General features: G+C 58.6%; 1 protein-coding gene across 2 annotated transcripts in view; it reads right to left on the minus strand.

The window, feature by feature from the left end:
• Nucleotides 1–4,042: 4,042 nt before the first annotated feature.
• The window catches only part of KCNJ12 (potassium voltage-gated channel subfamily J member 12), a 42,866-nt gene continuing 30,244 nt past the window's right edge, over nucleotides 4,043–16,664 (minus strand). For both annotated transcript variants that reach the window (XM_025363719.1, XM_025363720.1), the window contains exons 2-3: nucleotides 15,026–15,147; nucleotides 4,043–8,529 (exon numbers count right to left, since the gene is read on the minus strand). In XM_025363719.1, coding sequence (XP_025219504.1) covers nucleotides 7,172–8,473 — 1,302 coding nt within the window. In that variant the 5' untranslated portion in view covers nucleotides 8,474–8,529; nucleotides 15,026–15,147 and the 3' untranslated portion in view covers nucleotides 4,043–7,171. The remainder of the gene's footprint in view (nucleotides 8,530–15,025; nucleotides 15,148–16,664) is intronic.

Below are 16,664 nucleotides of genomic sequence, written 5' to 3' on the forward strand. Positions count from 1 at the left end.
GGGGGCTGGGATCCAGCCATGGACAAAGCAGAGCAAAAAGTCCTGCTATCAAGGGCTGACATTCCGGGGTAGGCAAGGCAGCCACGCTGTGGCTATGGTGGAGGCCAGGGAGGGTCTGGGAACAGGACTGAGGCTGGGCCCTGCACAGGGTCCTCAGGCTCTCAGTGACCCGCCCACCCCAGCCAAGCCTGCTGTGTCCCACCGCAAGGTCTTTGGTTGTGCCTGTCCCTCTCCCTGGGAAGCACTTCCCCGTGTGCCTGGCAAACACCCACTCATCCCGCAGATCCCAGAGGAACTGTCACTTCCTTTGGGAGGTCCCCGGTCCCTCCAGCCAGGCCTCCCTGCCTCGGACGTAGCCCCTGCATGTGTCCCGCTGGAGCCCGGGACCACGATGCTCTGTATCTCCTTGCTGCAGTGGACATCGTTGGGGCCACCCAGATCCAGATCCTGGGAGGAGTGCCCGTCTCCCCACTACCTTTCTCTGGAGAATAGTCCTGGATCCATAGGGGCCACCTCCTCTCCCAGGGTGGCTGCAGACAAGGGCTGACTGATGAGCGCAACAGCCGTCCCCGCCCCCCCCCCACCCCACCTAAGGAGGACAACCCCTTGCCCCTCTTCACACTCCTCGGAGTGCCAGACAGTGATGGGCTCCAGTGGCACCCACGTTCCTCCTCAGCTCCTTCCTGCCCGGGCTGCTCCCCTGTCCCCTATCCTTCGCCTGCACCAGAATCCCCACTTCTAGAGGACTCGGGCCCAGACTGTTGCTCACCATCTGCTGGGCCTGGCTTCCTTCCCACCTGGCCCCTGACGCCCACGGTGGTGGCTCATAAATACTTGTTGAAGGAATGAATGGAGCTCTTGTTCCATAGAGGGAAACTGAGGCCCAGTGTTGGCCAGTCATAAACACTTAAGGGCAGAGTCCAGAAGCCAGGCCATCCAGGTCCCAGTCCAGCTATGGGTGAAAGGGGGGCCACCTTCTATGTTTTCTTGGCAGCACGGAGGAGAAAAGCGGGTGGAGTACTCAGAACCTTCCATGGGCTCAAGTCGCCTTCAGCACAAAAGCCCTCACCGGCTCTGTTCCTGGTTTCCAGTTCCAGCTGCCCCAGGCTGGGCTGCTCTCCCCTGGGCGTGGCCGGTGGCTGGGCCCCAACCAGGCTGGGTCAGCGAAAAGGGGGCCTCAGGTGGTAAGACCTGTAGAGCCCTCTGTGTGGGAGAGATGCCTGCAGGGCCCACACTCCCCATCCAAGCACATATGGAGCTCCTCCGTGCCCTGCTCCTGGCGATGGGCACCATCGGGGAATGAGAGACAGTCCCTGCCCTGCAGAGCTCGCAGCCTGGTGAGGGCAGCAGACAGCAAGCCTGGGGGTGACGGCTGTCTCCGGAGGGAGCATCTGCCATGCCTCACACTGGGTCCGGGAAGGCCTAGACTCGAAAATTGAGGGGCTGGATCTGCTAAGACCCGAGGGGAAAGTGTCAGGCAGAAGGAAGGCATGCACGAAGGTCCTGGGGTGGGGGGACATGTGGAATGTCAAGGAACTCAAGGGACAGGGTGCCTGCAGCAGAGAGGCAGGAGCGGGAGGGAGAGCAGGGAAGGGTGTGCTGCATGGGACGGGCTTGCAGAGGTGAAGCGGGCGGGGAGCAACTGGGATTTTATTCCCAGTACTGGAGAGAAGCCAGGGAGGGTTTCAGGCAGGGGGCTGCAAGACCTGATTCTGGTTGTAAGAAGATCACTCTGGACCGGGCGCAATGGCTCACGCCTGTAATCCCAGCACTTTGGGAGGCCGAGACGGGCGGATCATGAGGTCAGGAGATCGAGACCATCCCAACTAACATGGTGAAACGCCGTCTCTACTAGAAATACAAAAATTAGCCGGGCGCAGTGGCGGGCGCCTGTAGGCCCAGCTACACGGGAGGCTGAGGCAGGAGAATGGCGTGAACCCGGGAGGCGGAGCTTGCAGGAGCCTGTAGTGAGTGGAGATCGCGCCACTGCACTCCAGCCTGGGTGACAGAGCGAGACTCCATCTCAAAAGAAAAAAAAAAAAAAAAAGAAGATCACTCTGGTGCTGGGTGGAGAGTGAGCGCTGAAGGGGGTGAGGTGTGTCCTTGGGGGCCCCCACTGCTGTTGGGGAGCACATGGGCAGCTCTGATCTGGGCTGTGATTCCTCCCGAGTTGTGGGGGTCCTCTCTGCAGATTGGTTTTAGGAAGGGCAAAGTGGAGATGAGTCCAGGGCAGGCTCCAGCTGGATCATCCCTCCACTGGCCGAGACCACAGCTCAGCCCTGGTCACCAGCAGGTGGAGGCCCTGAGGTGTCCAGTGCCCAGCAGGGTGGCAGCATCTGGGTCAACTGACCCAAGGGCCCAGGGCCTGGCTTAGATCCCAGCTTGAGGAACTACACTGTGAGGGCCTCGAGCAAGTCCCTTTGCTTCTCTCAACGAACCTCCTCTAAAACATGTTAGCAGGGCCTCTGAGGCCTGCTGACAGGGGCCAGCTCAAGATCAAGGGCGGGGCCTGACAGACCTCAAACTTCAAGTTCACAGGCGCTCAATGAACACTCACAAGCTCTCCAACCCCATGCCAGCTCTACCCGTTTTAAAGCAGATTCTGGGTTGGGCTCACGTCATCCCTGGAGAGGCAGGGAAGTGCACAGAAGTCATGCAGACCTGGGGTTAGGCCTGGGCTGTGTGTTCCTGCTGTGACCTTGAGCCAGAGCAGCGCCTCTGCGTGTCCCTCAGGAAGGCGGGCAGTGCCAGTGCAATCTGACTTAGCAGGAGGCAGGCACCGAGGAGCACTCACTATGTCAGGGTTCTTTCTCCTCCTTTCCAACAAATCTGCCAGCTGGCCATTCTTATGAACACCCCCTTTTTGCAGATGGGGAGACCGAGACCGGAAGGGGAAAGTAATTCACTGGCGGTCCCCCAGCAAATGAGTGGCCTGGATTCTGACCCAGCGTCCTTTGCGGCATTCGCACAGCCAGGACAGAACACCTAGAGACTCTATGATAAATATTTGTTGAGCACCAACTGGGGCCAGGGCCTCATGCCTATCAGTCAGGGCCGTGGGAATGGCCCGGAGGTCTTGAGTGGAGTGGAGACAGACGCCACCGTGTTTTGGCCCCAGTTGGCTTAGATTCTGCTACTGGGGTCTCAGGAGGGCTCCAGAGTCAGACAGGAGGTCCCCACCAAACCAAGTACCTCCAGGGTCCCCCTGTCACCCCAGGTCCAACCCAAGGGAGCTCCCACTGGGAAGCCTTTATGACCCTCTAGGCCCTAGCACCCAAGCCCCTTCTCCACGTTCTGCCATGCACGGCACCATCACCCGGGAATGACTTGGGCAGGGGATTCTTATCTGGGGTTGTCTGGAATCATCATCTGAATCCTGCAGAAAGAGGGTTCCCCGAGTCCTTTGCTGACGCAGAGGAGTGGAGAACTCTCCACTCACATAGTTTGGGAAGGGAACGAATTCTCTCCCCACAAGTCCTTACTGAAGACCTTGGAGATCTGAGCCTGAGCTTCAAGGTACAGATGAAAGTCTAGTTTCCAAAAAATAGGCCATGTGTGTTCCCCCACCCCACCCCAGGCTTGTCTCGTCACCTCAGTGGAGACACCAGCATGCTCTGAAACTCCTCAGCCCCTGCCTGCTACAAGCTGGAGCAGGGCTTCCCCTCCTGGGAAAGGAGTTGCCCGTCTCAGGTCAACTGAGGAGGTCAACTGGGGCTGGGGAGGGCGCTGCTGTAACAGCAGGCTCCCAGCACATCTTTGTAGAAGGAAGACAAGGCGGGAGGCTCGGCCCCGCCACCTGGGAGGGGTGACATCATGGGACAAGCCCTGTGTGCTTGCTGGAGACCACTGGGAGCTGTGAGGAGGCTGAGTTCTGTTTCACCTCCCAACAGCTACCACCATCACCCATGCCCCACCCTCACCCATGAGGAAGCCCCAGGAACCCCCAACCCCAAGGCAGAGGCTGAGGAAGCCGGGCGGACGCCCAGCACGCTGTGGAGCCATGCAGGGGAGCTTCAGAAAACACATCCCGACACAGGGGACCTCAAAGAGATCAAAATGCATTTAATGTGGTCTAGTCTCATCGCCTACGTCTTTAGATACTGCTATGTATTGAAAATAACATGAAAATTCTCCAGTTTCACCATTTAAAATAATTTGACATTCTTTGACCTCACGCAGGGCAGACACCCTGTACAGGGGCCTCCCAACAGTGGCTCCTCCCCGCCCCCCAGGACCCTCTGGGCGGGGACCAGGCAGCACAGCACCAGCAGAGGCTCAGGGGGCGGCCACCGTGCTCTGAGCAGCAGGCACAGGCTGCACACAGACACACACTCAAGTACACGGGTTCACATGGGCACACACACAGCCTCCTACACACAAGCCGGATGCACACGCTCACCTCCAGGTGCCTCATCCTGGAACACAAGCTCCGCTCAGGCGCAGACGTGCGTAATCAGGGCAGAGGGTCGGGGACCGTGGGGTTCAACTGTGCCAGTGCCCACCCTCATGGGTAGGTGCCCACCCTCACAGGAAACTTCCACACGGACACACCTGTGGGTAGACAGACACAAAACCACCTGCATACACACACACACGTATAGATCACATATCTGTATTACTAACCCAGTCATACACGTGAAGAGCCGAGTGTGCGTGTGTGCGCCACGCATGTATGCTATGCAGGCTCACACAGGCACATGCCTCCACACACACACTCCCCAGGGGCCAAGTCTTCCTCGCTCCTGGCTCGTCCCATCCGCCCTCCCGCTTCAAGTGCACGAAAGAGGGAGACTATTTTGGTCTTTAGCACAAGCAATAAATAAATAAATAAATACAGGGGAAGGAAGAAAGAGGGCAGGAGAATCAAGCATCTGCCTGCCTTTGGGGAGACGAGGTGCTGGGGCTGCTCTCCTGCAGGGTGGGGTCTGGGAGGCAAGGGCACAGACCTCCAAGAGGGCCAGGGGGTGGGCCTGGGGCCCCTGGACTCAACTCTGGGTCAGGGGAGTAGAAGGCTGGCTCACTGGCCCTGGAAGGGCACAGGCCCCTACACCAGCACCAAGTGACCAGGGTCACCACTGTCCCTCAGCGTGGCCATCAGGGAGGTGAAGGGTCAAGCTCTCCCCTGCCAACTTCACCCCAGCACCCAGGGCTAAGGCTGAGAAAGCCCCTCAGGCTTCGAGGCCAGGCCTGCGAGCAGGAACCGGCTGAGGCACCCCCGGCAGACCCCGAGAGGAAAGAGCTGTCTCGACGGAATCTTCTATGCCAGAAATGAGTGTGGGGCTGAAGCCGGGGCAGGATGCTGAGTCGGGCCTACCCCAGGGTGTAGGGGCCGGGTGTCTTCACTTCCATGGCCCCAGACCTCAGGGCTGAGTCTTCAGCCGCTGAGGAGCGGAGGAGGTGGAGGGAAGAGGCAGACGCCCCCACCCCAGGCCCCCGGCCCCTCTCTGCCTCCCGCACCCCAGCTGCTCACTGCATGACCCCCTCTGCTCTCTGCCTCAGCTTCCTCACTTGGGCCAGAGTCCTTGGTGCCTTCTGGCTCTGAGCTGTCTCCGGGGCAGAGTTGGAGCAAGAGACACATCCTTTCTGATTACCAACTTCTGGAGAGGTCCGACTAGAGAGCAGGTTTTCCCCGCGGTCCTGGGAAGGGCCTGGCTCCATCACGGACCTGACCCAACCAGCTACCATGAACAGCGGTGACAAGGGGACCCCAAACCTCTTTGTGATGAGGGTGCCACAGTGCCTCGACCTGGGGGAGGGTGGTGGAGGAGCGACCCCGGAAGCCTCGGCAGGAATTCTGTTCCGTGGCTGGTTTCTGATTCAGCTTTGAATGGGCGTGGCACTCCCCGGTCATCCCAGTTGATGGGAGGGGGTGATGATTCCTCTCCTTTCCTAAGATCTTTCCTCTGCCATTCAGCGCTGACCAGGGCCTGGCTGTGCCCTGCCTGGACTCCGCTGTGCTGCCCCAGGTGAGGGAGGGACACGACGTGGTCCTGTGGCAGGCAGACCTGGCCCCTGACACCTTCACAAGGCAGACAGAGGGGCTGGAGGAAATTCAGCAGTGGAGGTATGGGCGGGGAGGGGTGGGACAGGGTCGGGGAGACGAGCGAGCCCAGAAAGAACAGGACAACCCGGAGTCTCTAAGGCACGACTCACACTGTGGGCCCGGTGGGGACAGGGCTGCCAGCTTCCTCCTAGCCTGGGATCCCGACTTCCCTTCCAAGGAGCCATCCCGGCCTATGGCTCCTAACCACCCCTCGCTGTGGAAGGGGTGGAGGCCTGGACAGAAACGGAGAGAGAAGCAAAACAGGAAAATCGAGGGTCGGGGGAGGAACCCTCGAAGGTAGGTCCCATGCCTGGCCCTGAGACGCATCTCTAAGGTACAAAGTCAAACTCTAAAAGCTCAAACCAGTTTCTTCCCAGCCCCCACCCACCACCCCAATGACAGTAGAAAGCTTTTATTATGATCATTAACATGGTCTGGATTTTTCTATCACAAACGGAGCCTAGCTGGTTCGTGAGCTCGACGAAGTGCGGTCCCAGAGCACCCTGCTTGCCCAGGGACTGCGGTGCCCACACACACAGGGAGAGGCCAGTCCCACCTCGGGGAACCCTCTGGAGCCTCCAGCCAGCTGCTGATCCTGGCAGACCCATGGAATTCTAATTGTTCTTTTTGCCCCCTATGAATTAAAAAATTTTTTTCAATTGCATGGTAATTTTTTTTTTTTTTTTTTTTTTGTAAACAGTCTCACCCAAGCTAAGGTCGAGAAAGCTGAAACCCGGTGTTTCTCCCCAAGTTAAAAACCAGCAAGGAGCACCGCAACCGGACAGCCTCGGACAGCAGAGGCTGGGCCCACCGTTGAGCTGAGCTGCTTCCCCGCAGGCTGCAGCTCCATCTTCAGGCAGAAGCCCTGGCCCCCGTGGCCTGGCCCCCCAGGAGGCCACTTCTTTGCCCTGAGCCTGCGATAGCCTCTGAGGCCGGGGGCTGCCGCTCTGGCTGCCCCCTCTCCGGCCAACCTTCTGAGGCTGTTGCAAAGAAACATAAAACGACTAAAACGCTACTGAGTCTGCAACCCAGGGCACCGGGCCCGTTCTGCTCAAACCCGGGGCCCCTGAGCGATGGCGGGGCCTCTCCCCGGCTGGGGGTGGAAGCTGCATGTTGGCCAAGGCTGGCTCAGATCTCTGACTCCCTTCTGTAGGGCCGCTGCTCCAGGGCCCCGCTGCCAGCCTGGAGTCTGTCAAAGTCATGCCTGGCCTGGGGGCTGAGGCCGTCCCGGCTTCGGCCGTCCTGGTCTCCGTCCGCCTCATCCTCCTCGTCACGGCTCAGGAAGGCCAGTTCGTTCTCGTAGCAGAAGGAGTTGGCACTGGGCAGCAGGAACTTATTCTCCACCAGATCCTTCGCGCTGCAGCGAGGCGTAGAGGGCACCTCATAGGTCTTGTGGAAGTGCGAGTAGTCGATCTTGTACTGGTTCTTCTCCTCAAAGAGCACGGGCTCGAAGCGGTGGCCCCACAGGATCTCGTTGGCCAGGTAGGAGCTGCGGGCCTGGGTGGTCATGGCTGTGGCCTCCACCATGCCTTCCAGGATGACCACTATCTCAAAGTCGTCTGTCTCCAGGTCCTGCCGGCTGATGCCGAACAGCGGGCTGGCCTCGTCAATCTCGTGCAGGATGGTGATGGGCGACACGAGAAAGATGCGGTCCAGGCCCTTGTCGAAGCCCACATCGATGTCGATCTGGTCCAGCGGGATGTACTCGCCCTCCTCGGTGACCCGCGGCTTGATGAGCTGCGCGCGCACATGGGCCTCCACGATGTGGCTCTTGCGCAGGTTGCCCACGCGCCACATGAGGCAGAGCTTGCCGTCACGTAGGGCCACCACGGCGTTGTGGCTGAACAGCAGCGTCTGCGCCCGCTTCTTGGGCCTCGCCATCTTGGCCATGATGGCACCGATCATGAAGGAGTCGATGATGCAGCCCACAATGGACTGGGCCACCACCATGAAGACGGCCACCGGGCACTCCTCCGTCACACAGCGCAGCCCGTAGCCAATGGTGGTCTGCGTCTCGATGGAGAAGAGGAAGGCTGCCATGAAGCCATGCACCTGCATCACACAGGGCGTGCGGCCGCGGCCCTCGGCCGGCTCCAGGTCACCGTGTACCACAGCGATGACCCAGAAGATGACGCCGAACAGCAGCCAGGAGGCGAGGAAGGCCAGCGAGAAGATGAGCAGCATGTAGCGCCAGCGGATGTCCACACAGGTGGTGAACATGTCAGCCAGGTAGCGCTGTGACTTCTCGTCCATGTTGGCGAACTCAATGTTGCACTGGCCGTTCTTCTTGACGAAGCGGTTGCGGCACCTGCGCCGCGTGTGCACCTTGCCGTTGCCGAAGCCGTTGGCGCCTGACATGGTGACCAGGTGCAGCCCGTCCTCCTCCGATGACACGATGCTGTAGGGGTTGGCCCGGCTGGCCGCGGTCATCCCGGGGGTTGGAGGACCCTGGCTTGCCCCCAGGCTACCTCCAGGCAGAGCGGCTCCTGCAACAGAGAGGAGAGCATGTCTGGCTGGGCTGGTGGCTCCAGGCTCCTCCACTCCCATCCCAGGGCCCCCAGACATGACTGGAGGACACTTCCACCCTGATTGACCCATGAGTGCTCTGGTCTTGCCTAAGCCAGCTCCCCACTCCACCTTCCCAGTGCAAGTGGCCACCCACTTTGTCCCCCCAGCAACTCCAGCCAGAAACCTCAGTTCCACACCTCACTCCCACACTGAGGGCTCTGAAGAGTCTATTTAGGATCCGACCCTTTCTGCCACCCTCAAGGCCTGAATCTCACCAGTGCCTGCCCAGCCAGTTCGGGGGACACCATGCCAGCCTCTCTGCCTCTACCCGTGGCCCCCCAGTCTCCATGCCAGCCATGGAGAGCCTATGGAAGCTGAGTCGGTGCCTGTCCCTCCCCTGCTCAATGCCAGAGGCTCCCCAGGACATGCAGGACCTGCACAGGGAAGCCCCTGACCCCTCAGACCTCACCTCCCAGCCTCCTCCAGCAGATTCCCCTTCCGACCGCAGCCCCTGGCCCCAGGCTGTAACTCAAATCCACCCTGGACACCCTCCCCCAAGACATCCTGCCACTGCCTCACCACCTTGGCACCAGAGGTCTCCCTGTGCCCCAGGTAGACCCATGTCCCATCCCCGCTATAGCCACCGCACTGCCCTTTCTGAGGGCACAATGGTGGCAGCAATAACAATGTAGCCGGGGGCACTCACCCATCAACCCCACCCTGAGACCACCACTCCCCAAGGGCGGCACGTTTTCTTTTTCTTTTCTTCTTCTTTGTTATTTTTAAGACTGAGTCTTGCTCTTGTCACCCAGGCTGGAATGCAATGGTGCGATTTCAGCTCACTGCAACCTCCGCCTCCTGGGTTCAAGCGATTCTCTTGCCTCAGCTTCCTGAGCAGCTGGGATTACAGGCATGCGCCACCATATCCAGTTAATTTTTGTATTTTAAGTAGAGACGGGGTTTCACCATGTTGGCCAGGCTGGTCTCGAACTCCTGACCTCAGGCGATCCACCTGCCTCAACCTCCCAAAGTGCCGGGATTACAGGTGTGAGATGTTTTCTATTTTGCTTCCTGTTGTCCCTCCTAGGGCCTAGAATGGGGCCTGCCACCCCTGTCACCACCCACTTTGAATACCCCAAGCTGGGTCCCACCACCCTCCTGATACCCACACGCCCCAACCTACAGTGTCCACCCACATGCCATGCTTGCAGCCTCTTGATCACCAGCAGTGCCAAGGAGGGTCAGATCTGGCACCCAGACATGGGCGCTCCCTGGCTGACCTCAGTCGAGGGCCCTCCCCAGCCCCTGCTTCCCATGTCTCTAAGGAAGATTGCAAGGCTACCACCCTGGCATCTGGGCAGTGTTCAGGGGTGTCACCTGTTCCCAGGACCGCCCTCAGCTCACTGCAGGCAGCGCCTGGCTCCAGGCCAGCCTACTGCACATTCAGGCACCCGAAGACAGGCCCTGCAGCAGGGCATCCATGCCAGCCAGAACAAAGCCTGCTCTCAGCCACCAACGTGTCCACACCCAGGACACACAGGCTGCACTGCCTCCATTAAAGGCCCCACACTGGCCTATCAGTGACAGGCTAGGGCATCTGCAAGCTAGGGGCTATGGCACCGCCTGGCCCGCAGCCGCATCTGGATGGCCGCCTGCCTCGGCTGGGCTAGGCTGGAAGCAGGGAGGCCTGGGCCTTCCAGCACTAGCCCCACACTGAGAAGCTGGACAGGCCCACCCTTCCCCGCTCACGGGGACCCAGCACCCCCAGTCCCAGTCCAGTCACACCATGACCTCAGAGCTAGACAGAGCCTTGCCCCTTGCATACCTGCAGCTACGTTACTCAGTTACGAAGACACTGAGGCCCCAAGAGAAGGTCCTAGGGGGCTGGGACCACTGTGGACCGGGCGCTGCACACAGCCTTCTGCAGGCCTCTCAAGCCCTCCAGGGAGGGGCGGGCCACCCTGCTTTACAAACAAGGACCTGGAGGCCCAGAAGCCAGAATGGCCTTGCCCCAGTCCCACAGGCAGGAGGCAGCAATCCCAGGATTCAGCCCCGGTCTGGGTGACCCAGCTTCTGGCCACACCCACACTAGTCCCGGCCTCAGAGCGGGCGCGGCCTCTGACCTCTGCTCCAAACACCTGAGCAACAGGTGACGGTGGAGCCGCCTGCCCAGCCAGGCTGTAGAACACTCCCGAGGGCTGCACCGGTTGCTGAGCCCCGAGCTGGCCGGTCCGAGCAGCACACAGCAACTGCCACCTGAGAGAGATCCAGGGAGAGCAGGCGGGGTCCTGAGCGCCTCGGGGAGCAGACCCCATCAGGGGCTGCTCTCAGATCATCTTCTCAACAACCCGGGGGTGCAGGTTCAGAGAGGTTAAGTGACTCCCCCCAGGCCACACAGCCATTAAGCAGGACAGCTGAGATTTAAACCACCTCTAGCGCAGTCTCCCACCATGGGCCCCCAAGCTCTGCAGCGGGCACCTCTCCTCACTCTGCCGTCCTCCCCCAACACCGCTGCAGCTGACCACCTCACCATGACGCTGAGGAGCTGGGACGCAGGGCCGGAATGGTGGACACTGCTTCTGCCTGGGCCAGGAGGTGGGGAGCCGGTGGCAGGGGGGACCCCTGAGGCTGTGCTGGGAAGGGGGCTCAGACCCAGATTCCTGGGAGGCAGCCAGGGCCGGGGCACTCAGACGCCGGCGTGAGGCCACCAGCTGACAGGGGCTGGATTTGTGTGGCCCAGGGGCCTTGAGGGACTTCCAGCGGGTCATGGTTGCTCCAGCCCCTGCTCGGAGCAGCTCAAAGCCTGCAAGGAACAGAATCACAAGAATCAAAGGCCAGAGAGCCCGGTCTGCACGTGCTCCCAGCAGCTGGCGGCCTCGAAACTGGCCAGCTACCAGACTGGTGAGGGTGCTGCCACAGCTCCTGGCATCTCTGCCAGGGCTGGGCACCCCGGACCTGCCCAGACGGTGTCGCGCAGGCCTGGAAACCCCCACTTCTGTTGACATTCCTCTCCGTGCGGTTTTACCACACAGAGACCATCAACAAGGTCAAGTTCACGCCCCACTCCCTCATTTCCCAGAGCCAAAAACTAACAGACACCTGTCCCAGGGCCCTGGAAACTGAGCAGAAGAGTTGAAGCCCAGAATGTCAGTTCTTAGCCTCACACAGCCCTGCTCTGCCATGTGCGCATGTGTGAGAGAGACAGAGACCCTCCCCGGGGGTGCTGGGAGCTCCCCTCACTGGGTACTTGGTGAATCCAGCACCATGAAGACAGACCCAGAAGGGGACCCTGGCATAGAAACCCCAGCACCACAAGTTAGACAATGTCCCAAGAACACTCCTGCATAAACACAGGCGTGGCAAGAAGTTACACAACCATGCGGCCTTTAAGGACGCAATTTAAAAAATATAGGACAATATCCTCCACCAGGGACACACAGGCCTTTTTGGCTCCTGCTCAACGGGGTGCATATGGTGAAATCAGACAAGACATGAAATCAGAGAATTTGTTTTGCTGGAAGAGGGCTTTTAGCAAGCAAGGAGGCCGGCTCCCCATTTCACAGATGGGAGAACCAAGTCCAAAAGAGAAAAAGAGACTTGTCCCAGGTCACAAAGGAATTCGAGGGCCGGGACAAGGTGCTCACTCCTAAAATTAGGATTGTCTTTCGCAGACACCCAGGTTGGCCTTCCAGGGTCCCAGGGTCGCTGGGAGGGGAATGGGAGAGGGGTGCTGGGGTACACTACCTGAGCTAGACAAGGCGGTTTCAACACCAAGGGGCAGTGAAGCAAACCCAGCAGGCAGAAAGCAGGCCGTGGGGAGAGAGCGCAGGCCCGGCAGACCCCCGGAGATCCCTGCTTTTCTGCTGGCCACGGTGCCTACAGACGCAGCCTCCCAGCGACCAGTCCACTTGAAGAATGGATCAGGGCTTGGGCTGGGAGCTTTTAGAGAGGATGCCAGACGGCAGCTGCCACGTGACCTAAGGGTAGGGTCCAGGAGTCACCGGGAGGTGCTTCCGGATGGAGCTGGATGCCCCATGCCCACTGCCCTGAGGCCCTGGGCTTCTCAGGTTTCGGTGACATCCGGGAGGAGCCCAGGGCAAGGCCTGGACTCACATTCCCAGACACCAAGAAAACACTGACCGGAAGGGAGAGTGCAGGGGCCTGCACCACCCAGGTTAAGATATAGGGACTCAGAGCGGGAGGCGCCAACAGCCCCCATCCCCCACGCAGAGACTGTTCAGCTAGCTGGGGCGCCTCCCGAGGCACGAGCACAGCACTCAGCATCTATCAAGCCAGGTGCTCTTCTAAGAGCTTTAATAAACTGATTCATTTACTCCCTACCATCACGCTGTGACTAGTATCCCCATTTTCCAGATGAGCAGACGGAAGCTCAGAAAGACTGAGTCACTGTGAGGGTCACACAGCCTTTCAGGAGTGAAGCTTCCAGACTAGGCTGTGAGGGCAAAACCAGTGCCCCACAACACCAACACTGGAGGCCTGACTGTGTGCGTGGTACTGCAATCCTTTTGGTCCCAAGCCCCTGCAATCCCAGGTGGTAATGAGACGTAGACTGCCACAAATCAGCACTCAAAAGCACAGGTTCAAGAGCCCTCACCAGCACTCCGACCCATGGCCATTCACCCTCATTCGGAGACGTGGCACTCGACCTCATGATCGAGCCTCACCGTTGGAAGACCCCTCAGAGATCACTCTGGGCAGGGAAGGCTGGCACACGCCCCCCGCCCAAGGTGCCTGCTCCAGCCTCGCCCAGGCAAGCACCATTCCTCAGCCACAGAGCTTCATCCACTGCATCCAGGGCAGCTCAGAATCTTTCCTAATCCAGTCACCATTCATCAGATGCAGCACGGGGGCCTGGAAAGCCAGCCCTTCCTTTGCAGATGGGGAGACTGAGGCTCTGAGCCAGTGAGAGGCAGCGCTGGCTGCAGGGTTTGGGGCTCTCCCTCATGTCAGGCCCTGCCCAGGGTGTAGGATCACAGGGAGGCTAGGCTGGGCACAGGCAGCCAAGAGGGGCACTCCTGGGGGGCACTGCCAGAGTCAGGAGTTGGGGGCAAAGACGTGCTGGGCGCCCTGGGGGCAGTGAGGAAGCTTGGCTGGATGGGGGAGAGCCCAGGCTGATGTGGAGGGGAGAGGGAGGGTTGGGGGTTGCATTCCTAAGTCTCATAATCTTAGAGGAAGATGATGACCTCTTGCACCCAATCCCCTTTCCAGGCCAAACTTTCCCACCAGAGACTCAGCTGGCCTCTGTCCACCAAGCTAACCCATGGCCCACAAACATTTGGGTCCAATGCCGTGCTGGCTTCCCATGCCAAACGCAGGCTAGGCCTGAGGAGAGAAGTAGCAGCAACACATCACTGTGTGTGGGGCATGGGGTGGGGGGTGCCCTGCTGGTATCCCAGGCCCTTGCCATCTCAGGCCCACCTGTCTCAATTCCTACACCAACCACAGTGCTTCTCTGCCCAAAAGCTGTCTCCCCACGGGCACGCTCTGCCATTCAGAGGGCAGGCTGGGGAGCTGATGCTGCCAGGACAGCTTTTGGTCAGTGACTGATGGGAGCAGGTGGCTGGGCCCCGGCGAGTTGCCCCTGGGAGGGGCACCACTTCCCTGGCCTCCCCATCGGGACTGGGCTCCAGTGCCCCAGCAGTAACTGTATCAATGACATGCCCTTTATTACCTCCTTCTCTTTCTCACCTCATTTCCTTACTCCTGAGATCACCTCCCAGGAAACTACTTGCGCTGGAACCTTTGTCTCCTGGGCCTTCCTCATAGGGTCTCTGGTAGCCTCTCCACAGCAAAGGCTCCTTAATCCTGGCATCCCCTCCTGGATGCCCCAGACACCAATTCTCCTCCTCCTCCTCCCCTGGCCCCCTTTAGGATCCTCTAGCACTGGGCTTTTCCCATTCAGGCCAGAAGCTATTTCCCACCTCGTGTGAGAGTTGATCTTGCCCAGGCCCTTCTCTGACCAAGCTCAGAGGCCCAGAGAGGCTGATGCAGGTACTAGCAAAGAGGGGCACCCAGGAAATGCTCCCCAGCCAGATGAAGGGTGAAGGACTAAGCGGCTGAATGGGATGGATGAGGAGATGGGTGGAATAGTGATGGAATTAACAGGTGGGTGGTCGGGCAGATGGGTGGATAAATTGGGTTGACAGATGGGTGGGTGGACAATAGGGGTGACCGCATAGATGGACTGGGTAGGTGGGTGGAAGGGTGAGTGGATGGATGGTTGAGCAGATGAATTGGGTGAGGGAATGGGTGAGGAATGGATGGCATGGGCAAGGGAATGGGTGGAGGGGTGGAGGCATGGCTGGGTGGATGGAAGGCTGAGCAGATAAATGGGTGGGGGAATGGGTGATGAATGGATGGCATGGTGGGTGGAGGGGTGAAGGATGTGCAGATGAGAGTCTGGTGGAAGGAATGCTTAGATGCACAGGAGCACATCAATGACTTCACTCTTACCTCTTGAGTTCTGTCTTCTACGTAATGGTGCTGAGTGGGCAAGGTACTGTCTTCAAGGCTGAATTAGTAGTGGCTGCCATTTCCCAGGCACCAGCTAGAGAGGATCCAGTCACTAGAACACCCTAAAGTTAACAGAGTAAAGCCAAGTTACTGCAGGAGGCGCTGCTCTTCCCAGAGGGGCTCACAAGTAAGACATAACCACATGAACCCACATTTCTGCTCACTTCCCCGGGGCCCCGCAGGAGGTGGAAGAGCCTCTGGCCTGCTCCTTTGATGCCCCACACCTTCACAGCATAGCAACTAGCCAGAACCAGAGAAGGGCAGAACAAGATGGGGTGTCAGAGAAAAATAACAACTGACAATTATTGAGTGCCTATTGCATGCCAGACACTATAGTAGGCAGTTTACATACATCATCTCACATAATCCTCACAATCCTACAAGGTTGGAACTATTGTTACTATTCCAGAGAAGTAGGTAATGTGGTAATTCTCCTACTGTCACAAAGGAATTCAGGCCCTCAGCCTGTATTCCTAGCCACCACCTGCAGAGCCTTCCCAATACCAACCTTGGAGCAAGTTGTGAATAGCTGGGTAGGTGAATGAATGAACAGATGGATGGATGGATGATGGAAGGGTGGGTGGATAAATGAATGCAAGGATGAATGGGTAGGTGGATGGATAAATGCATGGGTGGGTGGATGGATGAATGAATATATGGGTGGGTGGGTGGATGGATGGGTGAATAAGTGGTTGGGTGTGAGGGTGGATGGCTGGATGGAGGAAAGAATGGATGAGTGGATGAATGGGTGAATGGATGAGTGGATGAATGGATAATAGGATGGATGGATGGATGGATGGATGGGTAAGTGTGAAAGTAGATGATTGGATGGATGGATGAGTGGAAGGGTAGATGGGTGGGTGACTGAGTGGATGGGTAGATGAATGAATGGAGGGATAGATGGGTGAATGTGTAGATGGATGGATGGATGGATGAATGGATGGATGAGTGGATAGATGGGTAATGGCTGGGTGGATGGATGGATAGATGAATGGGATGGATGGATGGATGGATGGATGATTGGGTGGATGGATGGGTGAGTGAATGAATGGATGGGTAAGTGGAGAAGTGAATGGATAGAGGGATGGCTGGATGGATGGGTGGGTATATGGGTGAGTGGGTGGATGAACAGATTAATGGATGAATGGGTGATGGGTGCATGGATGGATGGATTTTTGGGTGATGGATGGGTGGAGTGGATGAGTGTATGGGTGGATGGATGGGACAGGTGGATGAGTGAGAAATGGGTGAGACAGGTGAGACAGGTGGGTAGAGAAATGAATGGATAGAGGGATGGATGGATAGATGGGTGAATGGATGGGTGGGTGGATGGATAGATGGGTGAATGAATGGGTGGGCAGATAGGTGGGTAGATGGATAGATGGATGGGTGGATAGATGGATAGATGGATGGGTGGATGGGTGCATAGATGTGAGGGTGGGTGATGAGTGGGTAGATGGATGGATAGGGTGTTTGGGCGAGTGGGATAAATGACTTGATGGATGAGCGGGTGGGCACATGGCTAACTACATGAATGGGCACACATCAGTAATTTGCCAGAGACTTGCCTTGGGTGCAC

This window comes from Theropithecus gelada, chromosome 16 (genome assembly GCF_003255815.1).
Source record: "Theropithecus gelada isolate Dixy chromosome 16, Tgel_1.0, whole genome shotgun sequence".
NCBI lineage: Eukaryota > Metazoa > Chordata > Mammalia > Primates > Cercopithecidae > Theropithecus > Theropithecus gelada.